The sequence below is a fragment of the Varroa jacobsoni genome, unplaced genomic scaffold (assembly GCF_002532875.2).
Source record: "Varroa jacobsoni isolate VJ856 unplaced genomic scaffold, vjacob_1.0 scaffold_473, whole genome shotgun sequence".
Lineage (NCBI taxonomy): Eukaryota > Metazoa > Arthropoda > Arachnida > Mesostigmata > Varroidae > Varroa > Varroa jacobsoni.
The window spans coordinates 84,627-105,233 of record NW_019213375.1 but is presented as its reverse complement, the minus strand read 5'-3'; the positions used below and the strand labels follow the sequence as shown (position 1 = coordinate 105,233).

At 35.1% G+C, this 20,607-nt stretch overlaps 2 protein-coding genes and 1 long non-coding RNA gene across 4 annotated transcripts; 1 reads left to right on the top strand and 2 right to left on the bottom strand.

Annotated features, from left to right (window-relative positions):
• Positions 1 to 3,992: 3,992 nt before the first annotated feature.
• LOC111260760 (tyrosine--tRNA ligase, mitochondrial) lies at positions 3,993 to 20,125 on the bottom strand. The gene is made up of 4 exons (XM_022833751.2): positions 20,091 to 20,125; positions 5,125 to 5,406; positions 4,647 to 4,903; positions 3,993 to 4,535 (listed from the first exon to the last, which is right to left on the bottom strand). Exons 1-4 carry the CDS (start codon positions 20,108 to 20,110, stop codon positions 4,147 to 4,149), a joined length of 948 nt encoding a protein of 315 aa, XP_022689486.1. The 5' UTR covers positions 20,111 to 20,125; the 3' UTR covers positions 3,993 to 4,146.
• Positions 6,123 to 14,150, top strand: LOC111260759 (tyrosine--tRNA ligase, mitochondrial). 2 transcript variants are annotated; one of them, XM_022833748.2, is made up of 5 exons: positions 6,123 to 6,289; positions 7,272 to 7,429; positions 10,362 to 10,643; positions 11,131 to 11,324; positions 13,311 to 14,150. In XM_022833748.2, the coding sequence occupies exons 2-5, from the start codon at positions 7,272 to 7,274 to the stop codon at positions 14,009 to 14,011; spliced, it is 1,335 nt and encodes a 444-aa protein (XP_022689483.1). In that variant the 5' UTR covers positions 6,123 to 6,289; the 3' UTR covers positions 14,012 to 14,150. The 2 variants fall into 2 exon arrangements, with proteins under 2 accessions (XP_022689483.1, XP_022689482.1); XM_022833747.2 differs by having other exon boundaries at positions 11,068 to 11,324.
• On the bottom strand, positions 14,037 to 20,081 carry LOC147753457 (uncharacterized). The gene is made up of 2 exons (XR_015311193.1): positions 16,504 to 20,081; positions 14,037 to 16,330 (listed from the first exon to the last, which is right to left on the bottom strand). It is a non-coding gene; the product is annotated as an uncharacterized LOC147753457 (long non-coding RNA).
• Positions 20,126 to 20,607: the final 482 nt, after the last annotated feature.

Sequence of the window (20,607 nt, the reverse complement as noted above, 5' to 3'; positions counted from 1 at the left end):
TTATGCTAATGTTCTAAAAAAACGAAGCAGACTGTGTTGGTACGGGGAGTAGATAAATATACCTTCAAAGAAACTTGCAAGCTATAACCTTCGTTTAACCTTCGTTTTATATATAAGGTAATAAAATACAAGCAATTTGATTGTAAAAGTACGCTCTTCCATGCGAACGTGCAGTGTAGTCTCCAGTGTTCTGCCATGTACCTTGGTCCGCATTTGAATGAAAATAAGAGCATGATTTGAATGAAAATAAGAGCATGGAAGATGTTAACAAATCTTGTTAACAAAAGATCACCCTCAGGTTTTTTAATAGTGAGTTTCCTATGTGCTATCGATTTCAAATTTAATAGTTTTCGGACAAAGATAAGCCGGCTGAGTCTTTGCGACAGTGTTTATTCGACATAAAATATCTTCATGACTTGTGATTCGGTATGTGTAATATGGCAGTGCAGCTTTTCTCATTTCCGGGTGTGCGTAGCTCACTACGCTAACCATCGTTATCTAATGTGAACAGCGACACGCAACCATTTGATAACCATCGTTATCTAATGGGAACAGCGACACGCAACCATTTGATTAATCTATGTCAAAAATGATTCGCGATTCGTTCATTGGCACGTTCTGGTCACCTTCTTCATAAAGATTGTCGAGTAGAACGATACAGTACCACACCTGATCCTAACGAATTTTGAATACAAATCGATTAAGCAGACAACAGAACTATTCATTTTTGTGTAGCAGATTGCTACAGGATTGACCAGAGGATTACACAACTCGTATTTTGCATTTGATTTGACAATCATTGATATTACGTTCAGCCCAGCCCCTACCTAACCTGTTATCTTCTAATTATTCTGTTATTCTATTATGTTTTAATATGAGCAATTTTAATTACATCGAGCCGGCAATAATGTGCGTGTAACCCATTGCAATTACACTAAAAGTCTAAAATAATACACAAGATAATTAAGAAAAATTGGGAATTAATTATCTCGCTAGAGTTACACCAGTTCCAGATTCTGTTCTTTCATTGTTGCTAGAGTGTTACTGCCACCTAGACAAGACGCCTTTCGTGTTATCTGTAGGTAGGTCTCCTTACGGAAAGTGAGCGAACAAGGCAGCAAAGCACACGATCCTACAAAATGGTAAATAAAGGTTTGTTTTTGGAATCAAATAAAGTTTAGCAAATTTGTTATTTTGCAAGCGGTGTCTCTACATACCATACATCTAAAGTTCTTAATTTGGATTTTTTCTGATAAAACTTGTTAAAGTTTAAAAAAAAAAAATTTTAAACTGGAACTGATGTGCCGAAAGCACACTATACCATAGAAACAACTTATTAGTGTGCAGATTATAGATAGCCAAGAAAAAATGTTGACAGAACAGATAGAACATGAGGATGAATGAAACCAGAAGCCATAAACTAAATCCTGTATGAAATGTGCTTTAAACCATGAGCAACAGTATTGCACTAACTTGCAGGTACTACGAAAAATAAAAAGGCAGTCTATTTTTGACATCTTTAAGCATTTACGGAGACTCAAATGTTCATTTTGATGAAGCTGTTGATGCATGACCACACCGATTCATACCATGAATTTCAATAAAATGTCAATCTTGGGTTACTACGTAAAAAAAAATGAGACGGATTGACTTTATAAGGATTTTAGTGAACAGTGAAGAGGAACAGAATGCCTTCGTCAGATTATACGATCAAGTAATCATCCATTTGGACCCTTGCAAAAAATTATAGGAATAAGTTCTAATCCTTATTCCTAGTGAACATGGATTTAACGAGTTTGTTACCTGTCTTTTCTAGAAATAGTTATATATTACATAGCCTTCGTTGACAAACAAAGATATTCATTCGGGGTTCATCAAAGACATTACTATATAAAAAAAGAAAGTGCGGCAACACTGTCTGGATGAAGTTGGAAAACTTCAATAAATTTATTATTATTAAATATGATCCTGATTGATGACCCATCGTAGCCGCAGCAAAACGTTAATGTGGTCTACAAGCAGTACCAAAAAGCCTCCGATCGTGCAAGTTGGTCACTAAACAAGGATACGCAAAAAAAGTTTTTGCTTTAGTGTTTACATTCACTTTTTTTTTTTCGATTCGAAACTCACACGAGTGTAAAGACTACTCTGTTGTGAAATCATGAGATAACAGAATCGAACGAAGCGAGTAAAACCAATTATACTGGGATGAAACCGGTGGCTCGCCATACGTATATTAGACTTGGATTAACCGCAGCTTGAAGGAAAAAAATTTAACCTGTTTTAACTTCAACTCGAACCTACTTAGTGCTCGAATGCGTACACAAATTTTCTTGGGTCCGCAGATGGTAAAATGTTTTTAACCTTAGTAAAAGTTTTATATTCACGATGGCCCAAAATCTAAATATCATCCATCACCATTGCAAATATGATAAATGCGCTACGAAAGCCCATTAATTGTTTTTTCAGGGAATCGCTTTCAACTTAATTTAAGATTAAAAATTCATATGATTGAATTTGCGGAGTGTTGAGGAACTATTGGATCTTTTTTTTCACCCGCAATTCACATAATCACTTGCAAGATTCGTTTATCCAAACCAAGTAATCGACAGTTGAGGCGTACCATTTGAAACACTGCGTCGTACGGGTTATACGAGTTTTGTGTGCGGTAGCGAAAATCAATGAGCAGCAAGTTCTTCAACACAATTTCTCAGGCATCTGGAGCACCTGTATGTATTGTCAGGCTTGTGAAAACTAAAATTGCAAAATCTATGCGGAAACCCAAGTTCTTCGAAGTTCAAGTTCTGCTAATTCCCCGCGGAACCACATTTCTAACTGGTTTAGAGTTCATTCACGTTAGACTTATTTTCAACCCAGTTTTCGCAATTTCAGTATTTGTTTTGGTTATAGTAATGGCCAAGAGAGTGCCTAGACTCGAAACTCTGCTTTCGCAAGAAGTCTCCTCAGTCATGGCAATGCGTTCTTGTTCTTCGGGTCCCGACACCCAATCATCTTCTTTTTAGTCTTTAGCATTCCAATATTCGTTCTTGAAACGCTTGCACTATTCACGTACTGCAGCTATTTTACCTAATATACATGATAAATGAAAAAAAAAAGATGAATTTCCGCGGCGATGTGGCCTTCAAGGAATAGGAACTTAACCATAGAGCATTGATTTTCGAAACTAAGGGATGTTTTCTTTTCTGAACTCGTTTCTGTTGGAGATAGTCTTCATTTACAAGATTTACTAGTTTTTGAGTCACAAGAGTATTTACGAATCAAACCTTTCTCTCAAGCAGCAGCTAAAATATTATTCAGGTTCAAATTCCGCCGAATTCACTTGTAAGACTGTTATTTGGTTATGTAATCTGGTTAATGTCTTCGTAGAGATTCGCAAACGCTGCTTATTGTGAACAATCGGTGAGAAATGAAACCTACAGCAAAGTTGAGGCCCCTTCTAAAATCAATTTTTCTGTGCTCTTTATAGGAATTGACAATGATATCATTTTTGAAATCTTTTTTTTTTTCGATTAAATCTCAGATCGCATCGGAAACAAAACTTTGATGAGTAGCATCTTTAAAGAACCCGATTCGTCCTTCCAATAGTTACTAAATAATGCATCCTTGATAGATCTAGCTTGAATTTCATGAATGAAGTGAAATTGTAGAACCCATACGTACCAAAGTGAGTGACGACAAAACTGTTCAGTCAATTCGTTCTATTAGTCTCGTTGTTCATCATCGTACCCGAAGTAACACAATTCCCATCAATCTATGCAGTGTCCGCTTTCAATTCCTAAGGTGGGCCTGGAACGATGTTTAGCAATCCTACCAACAAGCTGTCTGACAATTACTAGTCTTCGGCGTGTTGTCATCTGTATTTGAGCTGAGAAGTCGTATATTTAAAGTTAAAATTTGTCATTTCACTTGTAATGCGTGTCATGTATGACAAAATTTTGAATCCGTACTCCGCCCAAAGAAAACGTCAAGACTAATTCATACAAAAATCATTTTTAATTATATTAGGTGTTTTTAGTTATAACAATAAGAGGGCTGTTGTTACAACAGCACTCTTAGTAAAATAAATTAAAAATCTTAAAGCACCTTAATATATTAAATACTGTATATAAAAATAAATATTTTGTTTCATTTTCCGCTAGTTAGCGCTAGAGATAGTCCTTCTTCTCCATGCACTAGTGTCGTAACGTCCGACGCTAATTTCTTCTGGCATAACTTCTTCTTAGGACAGTCCCTATGAGCACACAGAAGTTTCCTCAGTTCTTCATCATTTAAAAATGTAAACAGCTGCACAAGCTGCACAGCTTCGGTGTCTGATCTTTGCAGCAAAAAATTATACAAATCTTGAGGTGACGTTTTAGTAGGTGACAACCATATTGCATTGCCAACACTTTTGCCGAACTTTTCTCCAGTCACCGTGGTAATTATGGGGGTCATAAATCCATAACAATTTTCACCATGAGTTCGCTTAATTAAATCGTGACCGCTTTCAATGTTGCCCATCTGGTCTTGTCCACCTGCAAACAAATATGTGTATTCTAAATTCGCTCATTCCATGTGAAAATATAGCATTGGCGTAGTGCATATTTATTCATTAAATAATAAGGCATAACAAACATAATACTTACCGATCTGTACGCAGCATGTGTACATTTCGTAAAGCCGCAACCAATCATATGCTTGAAAGATCTGGTAACTGAATTCGGTAACACTCATACCACCAGGGCTATTTAATCTTTGGCGGACGGACTCTCTGTTGAGCATTTTGCTTAGCCGAAAGTGCCGTTCTACAGTTCCAACAAAACTGTCTAACGTCTGATCGAGGTACCAATACGAATTGCGGACAAGCTGTAAATTTGGGAGAAAATTGCCGTAATGGAAGTACCTAAAATAAAAGTGAACAATTAATTTTAAAGTCTGAGCTGAATATCTTTTTTATCGCCGGAGTGAAAACCGACCTTATTGTTATGCTAAAGACAAAAAAAAAGAATTTATACAAGCAATCTTTTACGCGGAATATTAACATTATATAAGACGTGTATTATAGTTATAGCACACGTCCGTTAACAGCTTCACAGCACAAAGGCAAGCACAGCACACACTTACCTTTTGTAATTGTCGAAAACTGTTCTAATATTTTTTTCAAGCCCTTTAGAGTTATTCTCGATAATATCCTGCTCCATAGTACTCCTCTCAGTCAGACGTCCACTAGGGTCACCAACTTTCGCAGTAGCATCCCCAACGACGACGATAGGCGTCAGGCCTTCTTTTTGCAGGTGCAGTAATAAAATCATTGGCAAAAGATTTCCGAGATGAAGGCTATCGGACGTAGGATCGAATCCGCAGTACACCGACTGAGACTGACGAATTAGGCTTGGTAACTGCAGACTTTACGAGTAGAGAAATTTAATTAGAAAATATTATGGTTGGCTTAATGAAACAGTGTGTAGGATTCACCACGCGATGGTTCATGCGATAACGTTTATGGTTGCATGTGTAATGCTTAGCGGAAGCCCCTAAATACAACATCTAAAAAAAGCTCGAGTGGTGCTAGCACCCAGTACCGTAAGGTTACTAAAAATAAGAATGTCAATTATTATGTTGTACGTCCGTCTTCACTAAAAACACTAACTCCTCAATAGGAGGAAACACCTTATTTAGTATTCCCCTCTGCTTCAGGCTGTATAGACACTTTAGCTGTCGAGTTTGGTAAACTGATGATGTTTTCAAAGACCGCCTCTGTTGTTTAAAACTATTTAGTAGGCCAGCCCACAACATCTCCATGGTTCTTTGATACCGAAACATCTGTAAGTTTCGAGAAAGAATTATGGTTAAATAAGTCCAACAAATGAAAAATTAGCTTAAGGAAATTAAACGTTATATTGAGAGCAGATTTATAGGAAAAATTTAAAACTACTACTAAATTCAGAATTTGTTTCCAATTAATTATTTTACTACATACCTCCGAAATATATTACTAGGTGGATTCAACTGATACCACCAAATAGCTGACAGTCTTTCTACTTTTGTTGTGAAAAGATACTGCGCACTTCCAAGAGCAGACGCGAATTTATAGTGAATTGTGTTCAAATTAGCGCGCGCATAAACCATATGTCTAAACATTAGGTAAGGTCCGCCATCTTGTTCATGAGCAGTTAGCCTACCGGTATGCGAAATAATAGAAGAATGGTTTAAATTTTAACAAGTTGGTCGCATTAAATGTCGCACAATCTCCTAAATAGCTTGAGAACAGCGCTGTCCCTTCGGCAAGGTAAAGATTAACCGATTATTGTCTCCTACACTGAATGGTCCTTTGCAGGTCATTATTTTATTACTTTTTTTGAACTAGATATATAGTACTCCTCGTTCCTATTTCATTTATTGCAGGAAAGAAAGTACGGACATTTGTTGCATAGCTGAAGAATTATATGTCTGCTACTCTACAGAAGATGCTTACTAAATTGTATAGCTTTTTTTCGGTTTTTTTATTGTTTTTCTAGAAATGTCTATTGCCTATAATAAACCTTCATTTGTCTCATTATGAAGCTTAGTGCGAGGTGTCCATTAACTATAGCTGCTACGGAAAGAAAACGCTCCAATAACATACCTAAGTAACATAATGACTATATAGCGGAATATAAATATTAATACGTGCTTAGACATTGATCTGTGTGTTGTTTTATATACTTACTTATAAACTACAAAATATTACTAAATAAACATAGCACTCATGTAATTGAATACCTGATAGCTATAGAACAGCTATATTGACTTCTACATGCTTTCCAGCTAAAAAACAACCTAAAAATCTGTACAACAACTTATCAACACGTTTAGGCACGCTAAAAATGAAAAATTAATTTCCGGTATTAGGCCACTTTACTCCGTTGGCTTATTGTTTTTTATGAACTAGGTGAATGCTTTTTGGACATTTTCTAGCAGTGCCGTTCGTTACGTTAATGTTAAGATAAATGTGTTATAGAAATAGGTTTTATTTATCAATAAGCAAACTGCTGAGAAATTTTTTGCTTTGAAATGACAAGAGGCACCTATATAATATAAATAGTCATTTTGTAGCAATTATGAGACCTAAAAGTAGCATGCAAGGGAAACTTTGCACGGTAAGCCTATTTGAAGTTAAGCAGGATTTTTTTAATGGAGAAGTCCACTTACTGTGTTTGTACCAAAAGTACATTTAATATATCATTTAAATACTGTTAATAATATATGACATATATTGGAAATATCCGCAGATGTTTCTACGTCGATATCATCAATATTCGTTTCATTTCCTGCGACCAGTTGAGTGGAAACAGCGACTCACTTCTGCGCTAATCTATTGTAATCAAAAAAGTCTACACAGCCTAAAGGAACGAGGCATTATCAAGCAGGTGCTATCATCTGTTAATGAGTTAAGTTTTGTTGGTAAAAAAATCAAAGTAATATAAAAATAAACTCTGTAAAGCGTTCGAAAAAAGCGAATAATCTATAATTAATAAAAATAAATCACGAGTTTAATACGGCTTTGCTGAAAGAATTAACCCATAGTTTAATTTGGTTGGGTTTTAAGCCCTTCTTCTATTAAAAAGCTCATGTTAGTATTTTGAAAACAGAAGTTTTATTGAAAGAGTCGTTTCAGTGGTTTCTCACACTTTATTCTGGAAATTTTGCCACGAATATATAAGAAAGCGAATGAGTAGTTACTCTGTCTATGAACAATATTCGAGCAATACGGTCTAATTTAATTTTTTTTCGATGGTAGATTGTCTATTTATATACTAGGTCCCCTGGATACTATTATAATCAATTTAGAAATATATTTCTGGGAAATTTGTAATACAAAAAGAATAAAATAAAATTCAATACAGAAAACGTGAAGGCGGTTTACGCTAAGATTTAAAATAAGAGTAAAGTCAATTTATGGTTTTAGCGTAAAAAAAACAACAAATGAGTTCTACTATTACTTGGAAGAAAACAATTTTTTCTATTCTAATCAAATTATATTAGGTCGAGGCAAACGCTTTTAATCAGTCGAACAGCCTTAATTTTTGCATTTGCTAAGGCAGCAGTAGATACGCAAGTTATTACTAAAATAGGCGGATATGACTATATAGCACACTTGTAATGTGGGCATCCGAACACCATTTTTTTCTATAATAGTATGGCATAATAACATAGCGTTAGTATATGTCCAAAAATGCAATGGCTACTACAATGACGGCGATGATTAATTGGCAAAATAACGTAGCTTACGTTTCTTGTCTGTTCGATCATTTTCTCGCAGTCTACTATATATATGTCGTAAAAATCCTTGGGAAATACGTTGCCCAAGAAAGGCTCTGTGTGTTTTGGGATTTTCAATAAACGCTTGATTTATAATATTTGATTTTTTTCCTGCGTAGCCTTTGTCAATCTGCGTCGCAACAGATCCGCTATCCTCAAACTTATTGCCTATTGTGTTGACTCTTTGGCTCGACGGCGGCGTTGTCCCAAAGTCCTACACCGTTTTTGTCGTTCTGCTTGGTATTTTTCATGTTTCAATATTGTCTGGTAACCCACTTCCATTTATCGTTAACAAAACCTTGTTCAGGTAATCAGTATAAGAAACCTAAACAGCATGAAGTAGTCATCAACTAGATTATCAGTACGAAATGTCTGACTTATATTATGCACAATACATCACTACTGACTTCTGCTTATCACGCGAGCCTATTAAGATATCGGCAAGTGTTAGTTTTAAATCAGAATTGGAAAATAGAGCGCGAGGCACCTTCAATTTAAGAATTAGTGCTCTCCATTTCTTTTTCCCTGAGCTTAAGGAGACTCTTCTCATGGTGTTTTTATCTAACAAGAATAGGCAATATGTGTAGACCTGTTCAAATTATTAGTACAGAATGAAGTTTGGCGTTTGTCGAGTGAGGCGGTGTTAAATCTTCTAGACTCTAACATCGTGAATGCAATAGATTATATATACAAACATATATTTACGCACATTTCTCATCCCAAATTGCTAGCAACTGTTTTTCAAAACCTAGATGAAATAAAAAAAAATCGTGCAGTTCAATATATTGCACATAACACACTCGATGACAAGCTATACCCAGAAAGCAACTTTGACGGCAGACGAGAAATTTATAATTGTGCTTGGATCGTGTAAACCTGTTAGGGTCGAATCTAAATCGATAAAATTATTAGACGGCTCTTAATTGCACTCTCAGTATACGCCACTGTAATATTATATCCTGTAGGATGCTTATAACATTGTATAATAGGATTATAAAAATATAAAGTGCCGCTTTGACAAATACGTTGCAGGGTCAAATATTTCCATTATTGCACTAATTTTTACCTTCTGCTTCTTTTATTAATGTGAAAGAAAGACCCTTTAACTGTTAAGACCTCATGCTTTTTGTTTCAAACAGTTAAGAAATGTTTCTGTAGACCACTGAAAGGTTTTTCCTCAGCGTGTTAAGAGCTCTTTGCCTCAACCCGTACACGGGCTGTTTCGAAGAAATTAGTGCATATTTTGGCGGGCTGCTTATTGCCAGATCGTGGATATGCTTTAACTCTCTATTCTCGGTACCGGAAGAAGTAATAAAAGCACAAATTCTTTATAGTGGAAGTAAAGTGTGAAATACAAATCAAGGTTCTGTCTTGTCTAATGTGTTAATGTTGGACGAACCAATCAGAAATGACAGTCTACACCGTTTCCAGTAAGCTTGCTATTTCCGAGGAACCCAAGGACGATTTCTATCGAGAAAAATAAAGGTCCGCTATAATGATTAGATTGAAAAATTTAACAGGAAGGTGCACAAAGATATTTTTGAGGATCCCGTACGCAGAAATTAACGGTTCTTCTTGAAAGAAGAGTCTAAAATTCCTTACCAGTCTCATCTCAAGCCACTTGGCATCTTTTGGCTTTCAATTTTTTACGATCAGCCAGCAGCTCCAGTCTGTAGTTTCGGTCAGATGTTAATAGTTTAAATATGTTTATAAAAATAATAGGTGATATAATATATATATATATATATATATATATATATATATATCACTTAATATTTTTTCGCTTTTCCGAAGCGTAGACAGAATGCCAGTCATTTATGCACAATGCACTGCTTCAGATAAAATGAGCTACGTTTTAAAGCAGCTTTTACGGAACTGCAAAAATGTATATCTTAAGAGCTAGATACTTACCACGCTAATCTCGGTTGCTGTGTTACATTAAGTATATCAGCTATCTGTAAAAAGTCTAAGCTAAGTTCATTTAAGTTAACGGAATTTACTTGTTAATGATCTCTTTCGTTTTTTAATCATACCCTTCCTCACATTTTAAATTCACATAGGTCAGAATTGCTCCGTTTTCTGCATCGTTCAAACGCAGCGTACTGTGGCTTTGACCCTACTACGGATAGCCTTCATGTAGGACATCTTCTGCCAATAATTTTGTTGTTACATATTCAAAAACAAGGTATAAAGCCAATAGTGGTTTTGGGCGACGTTACTGCGAAAATCGGTGATCCTAGTTGTAGGGTAACTGCGAGGGACCCTATTCTTGAGGCAACTATCCGACATAACTGCACGAAGATTGAAAAAAACATTTTGAGAATTTTCAACAACTACCAAACGTATGTATTTAACACTGATAAAATAGAAATATTTTCGAGCTGACTGACTAAGATTTTACAAACAGGCTATTTATCGGCTGCTAAAGTACTGTACAAATAGCAAAATATAATAGGTGCGCTCCAATTTCTTCGGCTGCAAGGTCTCAGTACTAACTTTTTCTACTAGAGCTTTTCTATTGATATTAAGTAATCTACCAATTCGCCTTTAGAATATGTAAAATAATTGAAGGAAGATTCACTGAAAACGTAATTGCTGAGTGAGTTACTAATTTATCTTCTTTGAGATTACTGTACACTAAATAGACATCTTAAGAAAAGATAATTAAAATTAATGTTTTAATTAAATATTATTGTGCTATATTACATATTATTTACTTATTTTATAGACGTGTGTATGTGACTTGATTAATATCCATATGAATAGATACTTCCAGTGTGACAGTCCTCTCCCGAAATTGCAAGTACTCCGTAACTCAAGCTGGTATAGGCACGTAAATGTGGTGCACTTTCTAGCAACAATCGGAAGACATTTTCGATTAGAAAAGATGCTTGAGCGCGCCAGCGTTCAAGAACGACTAGCCAATTCGGATGGCATGAACGTTGCTGAATTCAAATATCAAATGTTTCAAGCCTACGACTGGAGTAAACTGTTTGAGCAGTATGGATGCCGCGTACAAATAGGTTAGTTTTTCTTTGATATACTGCTCAATGGCGCAATATGGAATCTTTTTTTAGTCTCTAATCAGTAGCACAACGGCAAGAAAATGACGCCAAACCATTATATCTATTGCAGTTTCCTTTTAGAATGCTTATAACAACTATATTTAAGTAAATTTATAGTTGTTTGATGATAGCGCGTAACCAAACACACAGATTCGGGCCTACCATGAATTTATCAACTTTCATTTGACATTCAAATCTGACATTGAATTGAATGTTTTTGTTGGACCTCTTTATATCTTGATTACTATAAAACATGATTCGAAGGTGAATTGTAAAATGGCTTGAATTTATTCTTGTGCACGGTTTATTATAAAGTTGGAATGGCTGTTTAAAGTTTTACATGCACCTTAAACTGAGTTCAATAATTTTCTTGGTAATGATTTTTAAATATGAAATATCTGATCAGAAGTTTTGATCGGCGCTGCGGATTTTCCACTATTGAACTCTTTCATTTCTGTTGGTATTGAAAAAGTATCCTCGAAGGGCGGAAGTATAATGATTGACCTTTCGTAAATAGCATAAAATAGAAGCTGATAAGAATACTTATTTATTTTTAAATCATTTGCATAGACTCATCTACAACAAATTAAGATATTTGGACGATGGGTCAAGGAAGTATTAAAACGATCCGGTTACGATGAACGGTTTTGGTTCAACATTTTGCAAAATAACCAAATACTAAATGTGGACGAGACACAATCAACTAATATGGGCGGAGGATGTCGTGTTACCAAGGGTTTCGATTAGAAGATCGGGCACATCAATCTTGTTGGAAATGGATACTCTAGCTTTTCTTTGATGATTAATGATTCAGTAATTATGATAAGGCTATGCGCTCCACGATAAGCACAGTGCACCTTTTGAGGTGTTTGTAAACATCCTGTTAAAAAGGTTCTGATTAATGATATGAGATTGTTCACGCTAGCCAGAAGTTATATAGGGCTAAAGTGCTTATTAGCGCTAGCTCTTGGCGAATGTTATTGAACAGCCCGTTCATTCATGGCTACAGAAACATCTTGAATGACCTTTTGTGGCCAAAGCATGATTAGAATTATTATTACTTAGAGAGAATTAGAATTATAATAGAAAGAGAATAGAAGAAAAAAATATGAGAGGTAGTGGCTACTCGATTTGTGTGGTAATGAGTTAAAGTTTACGGGGAAGCTCTAAACATTTAGTCGTCGGCTAGATTTTTCTACAGATTTACATTTTACACCATAGTATTTTCGAGTCAAATCAAATCTATATATACGAGAAAAAAAACTGCTTTCGAGACAGTTGGGGTTTTAATTCTATAACAAATCAGATTACAATACAGATACTTATTGGACGATTTTATGAAAATATATAGGATTTAATCGAGATCAAAATCGAAGGTTAAGCTTTGAAGAACTGTTGAAGCTCTGTAAACAAAGCATTTTTCGAATGGTTTCGTGGGACGCCAATATTCATTTTAACTCTAAAGGTTGAAATGTATGGAAGAAAATGATTTTCCGAGCATGAAATATTTGATTAAAGCATTAAATAAAACGTTATTGTGTGGAAGACACTGCCTTAATTGAGAAAGTTTTCGTGGATGCAGAGCCTGCCTTTTCTTCTACAACTTCAGACCTTATTTAATATCCAGTTCAAGCCATTTTAGTGGGATCTAATAGTAATATGTCAAATAATACATTTTCATCACACTCGACTTTTTAGCTCTAAAAATAAAAATTTTTGCGGCCGAATATTTAAAGGTGTATGCGCAAGTCTCCAAATATCGATGGGACTAACAAAATACTCAACCAATTTTTAGTTGGAATGTAATAGCGCAACATTTTTTGTAAGGAACAATAAAATATGCCAATCCTGCCATGGGAATCAAGTACGATTTTAATGTGTGATATTAATTATTTGATTATGTTGCGAGCATTTACTAATACGAGGCAGATGCTGTCCTTCTAGGTGGGCAGGACCAACTGGATAACATCAAGGGTGGACGTAACCTAATCAAACAACTTTATGGCGACGAAGAAACGATCGGCCTAACGACTCCTTTAATTTCTGCTGAGTCAGGCGACAAATACGGCAAAACAGGGTGTAGCCCTATATGGCTGTCATCGGAAAAAAATTCAGCATACGACCTTTATCAATTTTTTTTACGAATGGAAGATATTGAGGCAGAGCGGTTTGCTCGAATGTTTGTATTTGCCGGAAACGAAGAGTTACAGGAAATTGTTCGAGCACATCATAACTACCCGGAGAAACGATTATGTCAAAAAAAACTTGCGACAGACATTACGATACTTGTACACGGGCAAGAAGGACTGAATCTGGCTGTCAAGGCCACTGAACTATTATTTGGTAATAAACTAGACCTTCTTCATCAGCTTACTACTGAGGAATTTGAGCAGATATTTACAAAGGCTGCATATGTTGAAATACCACGCTGTATAAGAGACGAATCTAAGATTGATCTGGTTTCATTATCAGTGCTTGCTAAATTATTTCTAACAGAGAAAGATGCAAAGAGAATTATTAATAACGGAGGACTGTATTTAAATATGAAGAGAGTTTCAGCTATTCCACCAGATGTTGAGCTGCCTACAGGTATTACATTAGCAAGGGTTGGTAAGAAGAATTATACATTGATCAAGTGGATATAGATTTATATAGGACCTATATTCATACTTCTTGTTCTTAATCGATTCAAAGCATTTCGTTATCATATATTTCTCGGTGATTATATCCTTATAAGTGTTTTCATTGGTATTAAGTGAAATAAACGAAGTTTTAGGGCAGCAATCTGTGGATCTGTCTCTTAACAATACATTGAAGATCAGCTATACGCAATCTCTACCACAAAGTCTTCACGTAAAATCTACCTACCATGTAAGGTCGAGCTTCGCCAATTCGGTAGGTAAATATTAATTTTTAGTTGACAATAGACACGGCGTTTAATCTTTAATTTTTTTTTTATCATAAAGAACTTTATCACCGTTTTGAACCAAAATACAACAGGTTGCACTTAAACATTTCTGAAATGACTAACTCGTTTGTATTCTAACGAAATAATACATTTTACGGTACAATCCACAATATTAAAATGTGAACGAAGCTTGAAGCAAATTTAAAAAAGCTTCTAAAAAAGGATCTAAAGGCAGTTAGTAAGCTTATTTAGACAAAAAAAAAAAAACCTGAGTTTAGAAAATCAACGCGTTAGTGCCTTTGAAGGGGCGACAAAAACTCAACGAAAGCCTTAACGATTTAAAGCCTAGAAAACTTATTTTTCTTATGAGGAAGCTTTACTATATTAAGAGTGGATTGAGCAATCAAACAACGGAAGTTGACAGCTATAGCTTACGTTTCGACATAAACCATGATTTAGAAGAATGCTAACCATTTTAGTTTGTGGGCTTAGGGTCTCCTTACATTTACTGAACGTCTTTATAGTAATGAGCTGGGCTAAAAGGTTTCATCGTTTTCGTAAATATCCAGTCTTCAAGCGCTGTTCAAGGTATTATGAACTGTTTTTGATGAACTAGTCTTGCGAATTTCATCTCTTGCCGTATCACGGGCAATGGGCTTAAAGGAAAATGTTCTGTACTGATAATGGTATAGTATTTATTAGCAGATATTTAGGGGGAGAAAATTTCTTGAAGTTCAAAAAAGCCATTTAACAGTTCGAGAATCCTCACTTGTCTTCTTTTTGCTTTACCAAATGCAAAATAAAGACTAAAACTGTTGGAAGACTTCTGCTCCATTCTGCATGGCTACACAATGTAATATCTTTTTCCTTAACCCATGCCAACGTTAGTATATTATAGTAAAAAATCATGTCGTACATATCCCAGAATGTTTGCTTATTGACCAATCTAGGAAGTATTTATTAACATTTATGGGCTAGTGAGTTCTATTGATTCTATATATAATAGTATTTGTTTACGTATAAAATAAACTCTGTAAACCCCTTCAAAAAACTTTGTGTAGATTAATATTCATGAAGTTTTCGAAGCCCAGAAAATTATCATAATTATTTCGTTTGTATGCTTTGTAATATGAGTCAATGCATGCGTATATATATATATATATATATATATATATATATGAGTCGACCATCTCTAAGAGAAACACTATGGAAAAAAATCTTTTTTACGCTGAAAATATAAGTACGTTTTTAGATTTTTTAGAAAAAAAACGTTTTACCTGTTCCCTACCACGAGGTTGTTGCTGCAGAAAAGGTCAAAACTTAAAAAAAAAAAACGTGATGTTTTCGCATTTCGTTCTAACTTCGTTTCTTTAGCGGAATATTTACGGAACGTTAAAATCAGTTTTACTATGACATGGAAGAATAACCGCATTTGTACCGTAGCAGGCCAACGGTAGCACAGTAATAGCGAGTTGCTAAGGGGGAATGCCATACCTGGCATATCCTACAGGAGCAAACCATGACTGGAACACGACAGAAAGATATCAGACTGGGCAATCTGAATAGTCGGTAAAGGAGTTCTTGAAAAAAGGATAGTAGATAATAGAGCAAAATGTTCCGCATTTACATTGTGATTCGCACCCCATATTTACAAATGCTGCATTATAGTATTTTCCAGGGGCATGTCGTTTCCATTTGTTTCTATTAGCTATCATCAATAAAGTCTAGAGTCGCTAATATTAAGGAAAAGACTATTCCCGCTTAAGCTATTGAGCTTTCTAGTTGTGTCTACTCTAGCGTCAACTAGCTACACATGTCCGTGCATACAACCTAACTTAAAACGCCCCGTCGATTACTCACACTAGTCACGTTACTTCCAAGATGTTTCAGTAACTTTTACATATACATATTCATACCGTTTCTACTTCTCGCTCGACGTCAACGCTTACTTGATTACTGACGTGATTTTACCACTTGATCTTCCGAATTGATTCACTCACAGTTGTTGTTCCGAAACTGGCGCAAGTTTGGTTTGATCACAATCGCGGTACTATCCCTATTAACGTCATAAAATGTAACGCTTTTAACAGTACAGTAGAAAAATGTACCTCAAGGATAAGTTGGTTACAATTACACTCATATTTAAGTTCTACATAGCAAAAACAATTACTTTTTTGTACAGTGTTTATACGTATTGTACTTGTACAGTCAAAATCTAAGGTCAATCACCTTCGTTGTTATTCTTCTACACTTTATAGTTCTGCTTCATTACACCATGATTTGGGAGCAACGTATTTTGAAGTTCTTGTAATTTTAAAATAACTTTTCTTTCCCCGGAGATCGTCTATATAAACAAGTTTTGCATTATTTGTCAAGGGAGCCTTCATACTTTTCGTAATTTACTTTTTACTGTTAAAGCTAAACTTTCTCAACTCTGCCGAAATGGGCTGAAATACAAATACAGCAAAACAAATTCAGGAAAAGATCGGTTCTGTAAGGCACTACTTACCATCGTGCAAACTGTGGCCATTTTGCACCATCATAGTTGGCGTGAGCATTTGGCATATAAAAATGCATCAATTATCGAATGTTTAATATTCTAAGAATCCAACTTTTAGCAACCTTACCACCGGCGCATGTAATGAACAACTAGTGAATTAACGTAGTAGCGCTGCAAGGTAACGTGACTTCACTCTAAATAAATTCCACCCTGATTTAACTCAAGTTGTGGCTTGATTTGAGGCAAGTTGCAGCTTAACTCGAATCAAGGTACGGCTTGGTTCGGGCAAATTCTGATTTGTTCGGCTTCAAGTAGCCCCTTATATGCAGATTCGGGCCTCATTTATCTAGAAATTGTGATGTTATTAATGTTCGCGGTGCGCACTTTCACAGTGTATGTACTCTGAAACGAGTGAGAACGCGTATAATGAATGAACACTAAGGCCCCTCAAAAAACAACTCTAACGTTTTTTTGCGAGTTTTGCGTATGAGCTAAACTCAACGAGAACCGCAAAAACATTGCGGTGAAATCTATATATCTGCCAAAAATTAAGTTCATACCAAAAGAAAGTAAAAAGCTTCCCCATAGACACTATTGTAAACTAATGAGCCCTGGCATATGGATGATGGTGAACCCGTGATCTAATGGTTTGGGTGTTGCAGAAATGTATAAATAAAACAGGAATTAAATGCCAAAATAAGACCTATTGAAATATTTTAAATGAAATTTATTGTTATAAATAAGGTTATATAAAACGTGTATTGTTCAGAAGCTGAATGCATACGCTGGGTCGATCCTGTAGTTTTTAGTAAGGTGCAAATCATGCGCAAGAAAGGTATGAATAAGTAACTGAACTTGGATGTTCATAGGCACTAAGGATCAATTCAGGACGCGGTTTGCTTTTGAGTGGACCGAATGGCAAGAGCCACTTGGTTCTAATATTAAAAATATATATTGTTATGGCGAAGAAAATATACCATAATTGCTATTTCGGAGGCACGAAGTGGTATAAAAGCTGTTGTTTTTAGACAATATATTGTGATTCTCCGATGAAGAGACTGTCCCTTAACAATTCATATATGTATACAAACTTTTACCCGCTTTGAAACGTAGAATAGATACTCAGGTCTGTAAGCCAAGACTGCGCATCTAAAAATTTAATAAGGTATAAAAGGTATAAAAATTACTCATTCAAAATTAGACGCATTTTGAGAAATAGTCTCCGTCATCTTATAGTCTGCGGAACCTTTATTAACCCGGCTATAACTGGGTTTTGTGCCGAAGTTTACTCTTTGGACGTCAGTTCCCTTCTAAAGTGTGACAGTGACGATGGCTAGCGTACTAAATTGTCGGCTTTCTAAAGTGGAGTAGCTTTTTAAAATCACCCCCAGTTTGTTGGATCTTTAAATGCAATAGTCTTGTTTATTGAGGAACCATTCAGGTAAAATGGACTTCATCGAATGGCCGCTTACTGTGTTATTATTTGAGCACACGGGTCTTTGTTTAAAACGTTTAAACAAATACCATTCATTCAGGCTACGTGCTCCTTTGCAGTAAAAAAACTAGAATCTTGAAACATTCGATTGTCATTAAGGCAAACGTACTGTCATAGAAAGTTTGCGCAGAAAACCAGTTTATAGCGGGTGATGAGGCATCCCATATGAAAGCTTGCAACGATCCTTGCAGAAAATTCTGGATAAATATTGAACCCTCTTATTGGGAACAGAAATAAATAAACAAATATAATATAAGCATTATACACAAGTTGATATTTACTTTAAAAGATTCTTTGGCTGTAACAAGTTTTAATCTGTACTTTAGTTTGAATTTTCTCTGGGAAAGTAGGGACCGAATCCTATCGCAATAGAGGAATTTTATCTTTTTATTAATCAGAAAAGACTATAATTCTTTTAAAATGCATACTTTCTTATTTCATACATGTATTTGGCGTTACATTTTTGATTAAATTTGCGTCAGATTGACATGTTGAACTAGATGTGGCTATCAAAAATATATAACTAAACTATCATCTCAGTAGTAAATGCTTGATGTGTTAACGAGAGCCAAAATACACCGCAGAACTAAAGAAATGCCCATTGTGACTAAACCAATATAGCGACAATATTATTATAATTAATATAACTAGTTTCCAGTCCCCTGTCCATAGAAAACACCATAGTTGGTACCAAGATCCCATTGTAACACAATTAGCCCCACCAGCAGATGCGCTGTAGGATATCCAGTGAATTCACATTCTCACATTTTTTTTTAAACCTCTTTATATTGAAACGATAGTAAGATCAACTGAGTAATCATCTTTTAGAGCATTTTGTTCCATCAATAATTTATTTATCCTTATCAGGCAGTTATCAAAACAATAAAGAAAATGTTTTAATATGAAAAGTAAAATAAATAATTACAGTTAAATAATATTCAAATCATTACGACAGAGCTGTTTTATTTATTGCGATACTCCATCCTTGTGCTTTCATTTGGTTATATGATCGCATGACAAAACAGAGCTTTCGAGCACTGGCCTGCACTACTTATTAGTATGTCATCTACGAAAAAGGCAAATTTTTGGGGCGGCTCTTAAACATTTGGTTCCAGAACAAGAAAGGATAAGCTTATTGATTAAAATATATAGATGTAAAATGTGAGTATGGAAACCACATATTGTAACTGCAGCATTCTTTTTTCATGTCATGAAGTATATTTTAGTATATTTATGCTCAAATTATTCTTGCACAAAGTATATTTGTAAGCTTATGTTTATACATATACTATGTTTTGCTTTTATATGCTTTACTTATTATTTTCTTGGTTAAAGATAAGATTTTTGTATTCGTGAATATATGATAATAATTGCAATATCAACATTAGTAGTTATTTCGTATAACTGATAATGCCATATTGGTCCAGAAAAGAGAGACGTGTATCTGCTGATTTAGTGTGTTTTTGATTAGATTGATCTTACCCACTATTGATTGATACCTAATTGACTGATTCTGTTACACACCATCTAAACAACCTAAGGCTAGCTCAATCAACACAACGTACCGGACTTTTTGTCGTACGAATCTATTATCATCGAAAGAATTAATTACAATATATTCAACTCAAATAAGAACTTATCAAAAAATTAAAAATGTATTTAGTTTTATGGTAATACTTTCTTTGTGTTCTACGCGTTGGTACTCGATGGCTCTTAGCTTTTATAGGTATCCAAACACAGTGGAAGAAATTGCCTTCGCGTGTAGTGAATTATATTAGAAATATCAGGTTGATCGGTGTGCCAAATGAAATTTCCGCTTACCTCAAACTATAATAAAACATTTTACCTTCCCAGGCCGTGACGATAAATCCAAGACAATCTCTGTCAAATATGTGGTTTAGTAGAACAACATTCGTAGCATAATACGGCTAAAGTTGTATTATATTAGTCACAGAAAGTGTCATCCGTTCACGTAGACCAACGCATTTTCTACACAAAATTTAATGTCTAATCTAAGCGTCTTATCTGAAAATTGTGTTCAGTCCGTCTTATTCCAACATCTTTGCTTCTTCATCTTAATTTTTTTGCGTATCTTACTGATAATAACATTCACGTATATACGTCGGTTATTGCAAATTATAGGCAGCATATTCTTGAAGAGCCATTACAATTGGTTTTAGCGCACCCTGTCAGTATCTACCTTGCCTGCTCTCTTGTAGTCTGTCCGCACTCAAACTACAGAAGTATGTATCATCAGGTTGACGATTGCTTTTCTTGTGGGTCATTAATTTTATTATGGCCTTGCAGATTCAAGCATTTTGCTCCGCTTCCTTCCCAT

What these genes read in the sequence shown, in the direction of transcription:
- LOC111260760 (XM_022833751.2), bottom strand. Translation starts at nt 20,110, where the DNA reads ATGTTTTATTATAGTTTGAG. An exon ending in ATGTTTTATTATAGTTTGAG is followed by an intron (nt 5,407 to 20,090) that starts GTAAGCGGAAAT and finishes CTACTCGTAAAG; the next exon opens with TCTGCAGTTACCAAGCCTAA. An exon ending in GTTTTCGACAATTACAAAAG is followed by an intron (nt 4,904 to 5,124) that starts GTAAGTGTGTGC and finishes CTTTTATTTTAG; the next exon opens with GTACTTCCATTACGGCAATT.
- LOC111260759 (XM_022833747.2), top strand. Translation starts at nt 7,272, where the DNA reads ATGTTTCTACGTCGATATCATCAATATTCGTTTCATTTCCTGCGACCA. An exon ending in GTGCTATCATCTGTTAATGA is followed by an intron (nt 7,430 to 10,361) that starts GTTAAGTTTTGT and finishes AAATTCACATAG; the next exon opens with GTCAGAATTGCTCCGTTTTC. An exon ending in TGGATGCCGCGTACAAATAG is followed by an intron (nt 11,325 to 13,310) that starts GTTAGTTTTTCT and finishes CTGTCCTTCTAG; the next exon opens with GTGGGCAGGACCAACTGGAT.